Consider the following 10,679-nt stretch of genomic DNA (forward strand, 5'->3'; position numbering starts at 1 on the left):
CTGTCGGCTGAGGCGTCCGCTCGACACGCCCGTCAGTGTCCCTTGGCCGAGTGTTTTGTTGTAAATAAATGTCTTCTTTCTTTTTATAAAAGAACAACCCCTGTAACCCACCCGAGCTGCTTTCAATGGCTGCGGGACCTTGCGGGCAGGGATGGAGGCACCAAGGCCACCCGTGTTTCTTCCTGCTCCCCGCAGGGGGTTGCACGAGGTGACCTGGAAATGGCCCTTCCCACCCGAGCAGTGTCCCAGCCTGGGCCCTCGGCAGGCAGCGGCTCCACACCTGGGTGCTGTGGAACGTCCCAGCCACGTGGATGTGGAATGATGCTCCGTGTTCTCAGAGAGTGGTTCTTCCCTTCACCCTTCCCCATTTCACGTCCCTTCACCCCCCCTGCCCTGCTCTGTCACCCCAGGATGGAGTTCCTGGGAAAGTCCCGCAATGTTTGTGGCTTTGTGCATCAAATTTCAGCTCGGGGTGGGGAAGGTGTAGAGGCAAAAGCTCTTCAAACTGGAAGGAGCCCCAGTGTGGCCTGGAACAGAACTGCTCCAGTCTGACACCCCATACCATTACCAGGGGCCACTCTTTGGGGGTCCCCACAGGCTCCAGGCCTGAAGGGGAAACACCTGGGGGGGTTTCAGATGTGCTTTGGTTGCACAGGGGAGCAAAAACCAACCTGGCCCCTCATTTCTCCTGTATGGATGAAGACAACCAAGAGTAAAGCCCTGGAGGGTCCTTACTGTGCACAGACACCTTCTGTGGTCCCAGGGGTTTGTTATCACAGCTCCCCAAGCCCCTTGTGCTTTGGCTGACAGCATCCCAGTACGGTGGGGTCAGAAAGGAGATCATCTCATCCCACCCCTGCTCCAGCAGCTCACCCACAGCAGGGTGCCCAGGGTCACAGCCAGGCAGGTTTGGAATCTCTCCAGAGGAGACTCCACAGCCTCTCTGGGCAGCTGCTCCAGGCTCAGCCCCCCTCACAGCAAATTTTCTCCTGTTCAGACAGAACCTCCTGGGTTCCAGTTTGTGCCTGCTGAGCCTTGTCCTGTCACTGGGCAGCACTGACAAGAGTCTGGCCCCCTCCCCTTGCCCACCACCCTTTAGCTACTGATCAGATCCCCTCTCAGGCTTCTCCAGCCCCAGGGCTCTCAGCCTTTCCTTGTCCCAGAGATGCTCCAGGCCCCTCAGCACCTTCAGAGCCTCTGCTGGTCTCTCCAGTAGTTCCGTGTCACTCGCCCCGAGGATGATTTCCAAAGCACACACCCACCAGGGTAAAATGCAATCTATTTTATTGGTTAATTATGTACAGGAGATTCTTGGTATTCACAGTAACATGAGACAAGCTACTTCCACAGACAGCAGGAGTAAAACCCAAACTGACAGTTTGTAAACAAACCAAGGAACCCTGCTGGGTGTGTGGGACCAGCTCAGGACAAACTGAAAAGGCACTGGAAGGAAAACAACACGAGCAGCTGAGGAAGAGGCTGGGGCACTTTGTGCCCTTGTTCCAGGGCTGCCAGCCAGAGGCCCCTCGTGTGGAGGCTGGGGTGGGACGTGAGCAGCCCCACAGGGCTGAGCCTCCTGGTGATCACCTGTCTCCTGAGGATTCCATCTCCTCATCAGCTGAGTGCTGCCAGGCACCACCCAGCACCCTCTCAGTGCTCCCAGCACAGCTCTGAGTGGAGTTTCTCCAAGCTGAACCAGAGCAGAGCAAGGCCAGAGCTGGAGGGAGGCACGGGCAGAAACGTCCCTCCCTGGGTGGTGCCTCAGCCCTGCAGCTTCTCCCCATGCCCACCTGCCCCTCAAACCTTCCCCTCCTGCTGCACCTCTCCCCAGAGCCCAGCCTGGGCTCATTCCTAGCTCAGGTACTGCCCAATGCTCCAACCATCCCTCTCCCAGGCTGCTGGAAGGGGGCTGGGGCGCTTGCTGGACGCTTGGGAGACCTGTGCCCAGGTTCCTGCTCCTTCAGTGACCACTGCTGGGTCACCTCACCTCCCTCTCTGGACAGCTGAGTGCCCTTCCCTGTGCCAGCAGGGCAGGAGGTGACCCCTCAAAGGCAGAGGTGCTCATCCCTGGGGGGAAACAATTCCAAGGGCACAGATGCTACACACAGAAGGAGGCAGAAAAGCTACCCAGAGAGCCAAGGCTGTGCTGTAAAAGCCACAGCTCCTGCCTCATCTCCAAATCACCCATGAGAATTTGGCCACTTGAACACAAGGGAAGGTGACTAAAAGGTGACAGCCAGCTCAGGCCAAGCAGAGGTTCTGTTTTAGAGAAAGACATGGTGAGAGGTCTGTGAAGTGACCCCTGGCTCCACACACAGCCCCTGGGGACTGTGCCCTGTGGTCACACATCCCCACAACAGCAACAGCCAAGGGAAACCCCTCAGGGGGCTGGGGGGGTCCCTCAGGGGTGCAGCCCCTGCAGCATAGAGCTTTCAGAACAGGAACAAGCCTCTCCAGCACTGAGCTGCTTCCAGGTGCATGGCCAGCAGCAGGGTCTGCTCAGAGCTGCCCTGCAGGGCTCAGAGGGGCTGTTCTCTGCTCTCACAGAGCCACCACTGCTTAGAGGGCACAGAAGATTTTTACCTCCACGACAGGCACAGGGAGAGGCTGTCAGGACATCCTCCTGCAGCCTGTTACAGACACAGCTCCCTTCACAGCTCACACTGGGGCAGAGCTTTTCCTGTCTCTCATCAGGAGGTGCCTGGAGTCTTTCTATGAAAATAACTTTGCCTCTTTCACCCAGGTGCAAATTTGCTACAGAAAGAAACTCTTTAGAAACTCGAGCCTGCTTTTAGCTCCTCTCCTTTTATTCTGTTTGCACCACCCAAAGAAAACAAGATGTCCAAATAAACAGGTGGAAATAAAACCCCCAGATGGTGACTTCAGCAGCCAGTTCCAGCTCCTGGCAGCAGCAGGGAGGGATTTCCTGCTGCCTGCTGGTGGGGGTGGGCTCTGTGCTGGTGTTGGAGCATCAGCAGGATGAAGAACCCCCAAGCACAGGGCTGGGTCTCACCCTGTAAGGCTTACAGGGCAAGAAAAGAAAATCCTCTTGACAAAGAGAAAAGGAATTCCTCTTGACAAAGATCAGCTTTCCTGACACAGACACTGCCAACAGTGCCATCAGTAGCATCTCTGGAGGAAAAAACCTGTGCCCAGATGCTTTCATCTCAGGATTCCCTCTTCTCATGCACATTCCAGCTATCAACCCCAGCCTGAAAGTGGTGCCTGTTCCCTGGGCCCTTCCAAAAACCCCACTGTCTCCCTTTTCAGCCAGTTATGGGCACAAACTGGGTGTCTCAAGTAGAAGGAAGACTCCAGCCTTGCACCACACCCTGCACAACGTTCTGTACAAGAAGAAGCAGCCTCCTAACCAAGTGCTAAACCAGAACTGGTGTGGTGGGCACCCCGTGGGTGAGCAGCCAGCCCTGGCCCTGTCACTGGGTGGGAAGTTCTGCACTGAGCTTGTCCCCCATGGTAACCCCTGCACCTCCAAGCCAACACAGCACCATTACTAAGACAAAGAGGAGTCATCTGGGTCAGGAATACTCTGTCATCAGCCCAAGCTGCTCTAATATTCACCTGAGAAGAGACCAAAGGCTGCTGTAGTCCTGTCTTTTCTTTCTTCTCTTCCCCAAATCTCTCCTTTACAGGAACACAATTGTTTTACTTCACCCCACTCAAAGAATGCCCTTTTCAGACATTTTAGTGTCATGAAGTCATTATTTAGCTCTCACCTCATTTACAGAGCTAGTTTTAGTAAACCCAAAGCCTGGCTCTAGGTCCATCTGGGTGCAATTTGCCATGAAGTAAACATGGGTTCAATGGTTTATTTAAATCTGTGCCCTGTAAATACACAATTGTTGTCCTGTGTCTACTCCATGTATCCCCACGACTGGGAACTGAAAGCAGCCAAACCCCAACGTTGTCCCTTGAAGCTGCTGAATGCACCAGAAGGTGAACAACACTCATCACAGTCTGATGGGCTCGGAGGACAGACCCAACAAGACACCCTGCAGCACGTGGGTGACGTGCTCATGTCCAAGTACCCCCTTGCCAGGACACACAGAGTGTGTCTGATGTGCAGCACCAAGTCTTCCTCAGAGGCTGAGTCCTTCTGCATCAGAAGGTGTCATTGGCCCCAAAAGCCACAACGCCAGGGAGGTCTCCTCCCCTGGCACTGTGGACACACTGAGAGAAAGTAAAACTAAAACAGCCATTTGCATACAGGGGGCTCCATGGGCAACTTTGATTTTTACCTACAGTTCATAAAACCCTCAGAGGTGCGCATTTACAATTGAAAAATAAAATATCTTTCTTTGTTTGTTTTTTTTTTTTCCCCTAAAGAATGATTTCTACATTTCTGTCAGCCAACTAATTTCAATCACAGCATAATCTAAGAATAAAGCAAACCCTAGCCAAGGATGGCTACCACGAGACCCTCCAGAGTCAGCCCTGCTGCCAGCCTGCAGCAAAGGGGGAGCAGCATCCCCCAGCTCCTCACAGCCCTACACCCCAGCTAGGAACTTGTGGTGAACTCCAGCTGATTTTTGTTTGTCTCGTTTCTCTTTCAAGCTTAGGAATGATCCAGTCCTCGTGGTGGCTGAGCTCCAGGAGAGCAGGGGGGTGGAGAGGCTCCTGGGCAGCACCGGCGTTAGTGGCAGTGCTCTGTGATATCCACCACGACTGCCTTCTTCCAGCTGAAGAAGAAATAGCCCGTCCCTGCCCCTGCTGCCACAGCTATGCACAGGTACCCGTTGTAGGTCATGAAGATCAGCATGAGGAAGTAGCTGACCACGACTTGAATGATGTGCAGGATGGTCTGCAGGAGGTGAGGGAAGCTCAGCATCTGCTGCCTGGGAACACAAACCCCACAGAACAGTCAGCACCCACGAGCACGGGTGGGAATAGGCACATCCCTGAGGAGGAAACCTGGCTCAGGGGCTGACAGGATGCCAAGGTGGGCATGAAAGGGCAGAGGAGATAATGAAGCAGGCTAGACACAGGTTTCTGCATGCATCTGCCAGTTGTAACTGTGTTCTTCTCCACAGAGCTGACTGGGAACAAAGGAAGCAAAACTCACTGGGAGGACAAAACTTTTAGCTGAGAAACAGACTTCTACAAGTTCATTTTACCCCACGTTGAACGAGCAGAATGGCTTTTCTGAGCAGGGGCTCTGGCTTCCTGTCAGCAAAAGGATCCCAAGTATTTCCTGTCGCTGGCTGTAACACCTCAGTTCTGTTCCTGGGAACTCCCCACATGTGTCTGTTACTGGTTTGCAAAACAGACCCATCTTATCTGCCCCCTCACTGCTTTCCTCCTTTTGTCCCCCATCCCAAAAGGTGGCCAAGTGACTCAAGCACAATGTCCTCCAGTGTCAGGCAGCATCCCAGCCAGGACACAACAGACGTTGCAGCGAGTAATATTGGCTGCAACAAGTTTTTTTTCTGTCCTCGTTTACACCTTCATCAGCTGCTGAAGAAGTCTGCCTTGGAATGAAGTGAAATCCTTACCCAACAGTTTTGTGAGTCTCCATCAGGATGGTGCCATTGGGGCCTGGCACTGGCATGGAGTTGTAGCGGATGCTGACCTGGGATTTGCGGAGCAGACACTCTCGGGCAATCTTGAGGCCTTCATAAAACATGGCCAGGAAGAAGACAGCCACAAAAGCACCAGCCATTTCTGGCAAAAGAGGAAACGTTATTGTGTCTCTGTGCAGCTGAAGGCATTTGCTTCAAAACGTGTCAGGAGACACGTGGAACAACCCCACAGCCAGGACACGCTGCCTGGGCGCCGTGTGCACGCGTGTAGGGGTGGTAAGTGTGAACTGGATCCACACAAGGATGGGAATTCCACCCAAGCACTGGCACCAGGGATTGCTTTTCCTAGTGAGATCAGTCAAATTCTCAAACTAGACAAACATCTTCCTTCTTTTTCACCCCACAGATGCCACTTAAAACAGACTCAACGCAGGGGCCCTGCGGATTTGGGGCATTAATAGCAAGGTAATTCCTGCAGCCTTCACCAGCTGCAGACTTTTGGGTTGGACAGGACAAGGTGGTGTTACTGACCTCCAGGAGTATTGATTGTAAGTCCAGAAAACAGCAATGGCACATTCTCATAGCTGAAGTGGAAAGTCATGGCCTGCCCAAAACATAAAGAACATCAAGATGAGCCCCAACAGCTCATCCTGAGATGGAGCTCACAACAAGCTTTAACAAAGGGTTTTCCATGACAAGGACTTGGTGCATTTCAGTTGGCCCCCAGAGAGAAACTCCTTAGTAAATTCAGTGTCACACACAGAGGAGAGAGGTGGCTAAAGATGCTCCAGATTCCAGCTGTAGTGGGCAACAGCTCCTCCAGGCAGTCCTCCTGGGCAGAAGGCACTGTCCTTCACAGCACCTGCTACAGAAAAGTGCCTTCTCCTTGATTTTGGAGCTCCTCTGCTCCTCAGCATCAGCAGTCTGGGGCTGGGGATGTCTCTGTGGAGCTCATCCTTGCCTCCTCATGGTGACTCATGGGCTGGGGCACAGGACACTTGCTTCTCCCCACCCTGACCTCACATGAGCTCACACAGATGCACTGGTGCAGCTGAATCCTCTGGGCTCACTCTGCACCAGGCCAGCAGGCTACTGTCCCCCTCCTAATATCCCATGGGAAAGAGGCCTAAGTACAAGTACAACAAGGAGTATTGTTTGTGAAGCAGGACCACAGGTTCCCTGGGGTGAAAATGAGGGCTCCTGGAGCTGCACAGGGAATGCTGTGGGAAGGGGAAGCACCAGTGACCTCCCCATCCAGGGCAGCAGTTGCAGTGACCACAGCTGCACACGGTGCTTTGGCACTCAGAGTACTCACTGAGCTGGGAGAACTTCTCTCTCAACTCCTCTCCTTGCTTAATTAATTACTTGCTGAAGATCAGAATGATAATTAATTTCAGCACCCCTAAGGATAAGGATGAGCAGACATTCATCACCCCCAGAGCAGGAACTGCTATAAAGCATCTTCTAGAGAGTGCTTCCATTTTTTTAATGAATTTAACAACATTTTCACATTTAAAACCTAAACCACACAACCCAAGGAGTGTTGCAGCCTGGTTCCACAAACCACAGCTGAAACAGAGCCTGGTCCTTGGTGGGAGTGAGGACTGGGAATACCCACACAACAAAAGGAGCTCAGCTTTTCTCTAAGGTGCTGTACCTGTTAACCTCCTCCCCTGACTGTTTTATGAGCAACATTAAGTCCAAATCTTGTGCAACAAATCACAGTTTTGAGTGGCAGCCTAAGCCAGGGTCCTGTGGCCATCCACTGAGGGTAAGAGCACTCGACACTGGTCCTGAAACAGCATTTATGTGGAAAGTAACAGCTCAGAGAATGCCAGTACTGAGCTCTTGGATTATTGAAAAGCTTCACAAGGACACCAGTGTGAAGTCTGCAAGTTCCACCAGCACTGCTGGGCTCTGTACTGGGCCATGTTCACTAAGGGTAAGGCTGTTCCAGTCCTCTCCTCTCCTGCTATGACACTTCACAATGTAAGAAGCAGTGATGCCTGACTCCTTCTCTGGGGCACAGAGCTGGCAGGCAAGCTTCAGCTGAAGGCCTGCAAAACATACTCCTGAATACCTTCTCATCTGAAATGGAAATACACACTCTCACCCATCCTTTCAAAGTCTAACCATAAATTGTCATGTTTTAATAATCTGAAACTCACTCCAGAAGTATTTAGAAAAGGGAGAAAGAGCTGAAGAAGTCCCTAGAACTGGCTACACAGACACACAGATCCTGTGGTCACCCCCATGGAAACTCAGCCAGGCTCCCTGCAGAGCTCCACTGATGCCAGCACACACAAGTCTGAGCTTTCCATCCAAGGTATCAGAGCAGCAGGGTCCAGGACCAACACAGCCTTAACACCAACATGGCAAAGGGCCCTGGCAGCACTTTTCTCCCCAGACTGAGAAGTTCAGGAGGAAAAGCCCATGGAGGCTGTTCCCCTGCAAGTCAGCACAACCCATCCCACCAGTGTGCAACCCTCTCAGTGCCCCTTAACAGCCTGGAGAACTCCAGCCCTCTCTGTTTCTTCCAGGAAAATGCTTGCTTTGCATTTCTGCCTTGAGCTGGCTAAAGAGCAGACACCAGGCTGGATGCTAGGAAGGCTTTTGCAAGAAAAGACCATTCTGCCAAAGGATCTCCAGCTCTGAAATGTATTTTGTGTGGCCTATCACCTCCTGCCACTCCTTCATTCCAGAACAGCCACACAGGGTCTGTGCTTTAACTGGACAGATTTGTGCCCACCAAAGCTGAGTTCAGTTTCCCATTCTCAAGAGCACACCCTGTGAGGTGTTACTGAGGAGCACAGAGAAGGAAAAGCTCTCTGGTTAGTTGTGACTCTCCCACTTACCATCATGCCAGACCCATGGCCGTGTCCCGGGGCTGCCGTCGAGTGGTGATGTTCAGGAGGATGTGTGGCTGGCAACATGGAGCTGTTCATGTTCATGACACCTCTTGGCAACTGAAGTATTCAAAAAGGCACGGAGAAAAATGGCACCCTGAAAAACAAACAGAAATCTATAGAATAAGAAGCACTTTTCTAAACTTTTCTGTGGTTTCTCTACTGCAAGAGAAAACACCCTAAGCCCCTGAGAGCTACTGCCTCTGGAGAAACCTCTGGAGCATCCTCATGGTCCTGCACTCTGACTACAGAGAACAGGCAGCCCAGCCAGGACAGATTAAAGGGGGTGTGTCCCTCTGAGCTTTACAGCATCACATTGCACCACCCCCAATGTTTTTTCCAGAAAGGCAGCCTGATCTGACTGAGGTAGCACCCGGGGACAAGAGCTCAGCATGAGGGAACACTGCTTATCTGTAAGAGGAAAAAACCCAAGTCTCTTCTCAATGGCAGTCACACAAGAGGCAAGTCCCCTTTTAAATTGCATCTACCCAGGATCAGATGGCAGAATTTCTCTTAATTGACAGTTATGCATTTTATTGGGAAGATGTTTAACACAGCAATTGGGTTAGGTGGTACAAGAGCTCTCCCAAGCAAAGGTCTGGAGTAGCCACGGGCAAGCCAGTCTCATTTCCATGTCACATCTCCCTGCTAATCACACCAGGCACAGCAGGAGGAAGGCTCTGGGGCTGCCTGCCCAGACCCCAAATCTGGTTACTGAAACCAGGGACGTGTGGACACGCTGCATTCAACGCCTGGAGGTGAGCTGTGGGCACAGCTTCTGCACTTTGGGATGGAGCCAGGGACAGCTCCTGCTGGGGGATGAAAAGCCAGCAGGTAGGAACAGCAACAGGAGGGAGAACAACCTAGGAACCCCAGTCAGCCCTGAAACAACAGCATCTGGCAGCAGGACAGAGCCAGGCAGGGGCAGCCCTGGCACAGTCCAGGTGAGATGCCACTGAAGGGAAGAAGCACCAACAATGCTGTGCCAGAGCCTCTCTGGAAGGCTGAGCACCCTCCCAGATGAGACCAGCACTCAAAATGAAGTGGAATAAAAGGCAATGTACAGGCACTTTATCAAATTAAAGTTAAACAAAAGCCCAGAGGGATGTAATTCCTTCCAGATAAATCTGCAGGAGCATCTATAACTGGGAAAAAAAACAGGGCTTTTCAAGCTAAGAGACATTATGGTGTTTGAACAGACACAATCATTGAAGCATTTTGGTTGGAAGAGACCTTTAAGATCATCAAAGTCCAACCAGCCCCCAGCACTGCCAGGTCCCCTCTGCCCCGTTTCCCTCACCCCACATCTCCACAGCTTGGAACCCCCTCCAGGGGTGGGGACTCCACCACTGCCCTGGGCAGCCTGGCACAGCCCTAGGCAACCCTCAAGGGGAGGAAATTGTTCCTCAGGGACAACTGAAACCTCCCCTGGTGCAACTTGAGGCCATTTCCTCTTGTTTTGTCACTTGTTCCTTGGGAGAAGAGACCAACCCCCCCCTGGCTCCAGGCTCCTGTCAGGAGCTGTGCAGAGCCCGAAGGTCTCCCCTGAGCCTCCTTTGCTCCAGGCGCAGCACCCCCAGCTCCCTCAGCTGCTCCTCCCCACACTTGGGCTCTAGACCCTTCCCCAGCAGCTCCGTTGCCCTTCTCTGGCCACACTCCAGCCCCTCAAGGTCCTTCTGGGAGTGAGGGGCCCAAAACTGACCCCATACTTTGAGATGTGGCATCCGCAGTGCCCCGTCAAGGGGGACAGTCCCTGCCCTGCTCCTGCTGGCCACACCAGTGCTGATCCAGTGCAGGCTGCTGGTGGCTCGCTTGGCCAGCTGGGCACACACTGGCTCATCTTCAGCTGGCTGTTGATCAACACTCCCAGGGTCCTCTTCTGGCAAATGAAATATAGGTGTGAATATGTTTAGACTGGGAAAGGGCAGTGAAACCCCTTAGAGTTTTCTGAAGTGAAAGCAGCACTAGCACACAAAGCCCCAGATGGCAGCCAGCAGGTGGTGGAGCTGGCACAGTGTGTGGCAGTGACCCCACCTCAGAGCCCAGCAGGGGCCACCAGTGGCCCAGAACATGACTGTCAGTGCAGCCCTGCCAGCATCACTGACAGGGGCATCCCAAAGGCTTTGGAGTTCAATTACAAAGAGCTATGAGAGAAGTTAAAGATTTGGGGAAAGTAAGAAAACTGCATCAGCAGAGCTGGGGAAAACCCCACAGAAAGAATTAGAATCATAGAATC

The 10,679-nt window shown here is 52.6% G+C and overlaps 1 protein-coding gene across 1 annotated transcript; it reads right to left on the reverse strand.

Annotated features, from left to right (window-relative positions):
* Positions 1–4,375: 4,375 nt before the first annotated feature.
* SLC31A1 (solute carrier family 31 (copper transporter), member 1) lies at positions 4,376–8,488 on the reverse strand. Its single transcript, XM_008942831.1, has 4 exons — positions 8,381–8,488; positions 6,069–6,141; positions 5,511–5,679; positions 4,376–4,853 (listed from the first exon to the last, which is right to left on the reverse strand). Exons 1-4 carry the CDS (start codon positions 8,486–8,488, stop codon positions 4,652–4,654), a joined length of 552 nt encoding a protein of 183 aa, XP_008941079.1. The 3' UTR covers positions 4,376–4,651.
* Between the last annotated feature and the right edge of the window lie 2,191 nt (positions 8,489–10,679).

This window comes from Merops nubicus, unplaced genomic scaffold, assembly GCF_000691845.1.
Source record: "Merops nubicus isolate BGI_N331 unplaced genomic scaffold, ASM69184v1 scaffold45596, whole genome shotgun sequence".
Classification (NCBI taxonomy): domain Eukaryota; kingdom Metazoa; phylum Chordata; class Aves; order Coraciiformes; family Meropidae; genus Merops; species Merops nubicus.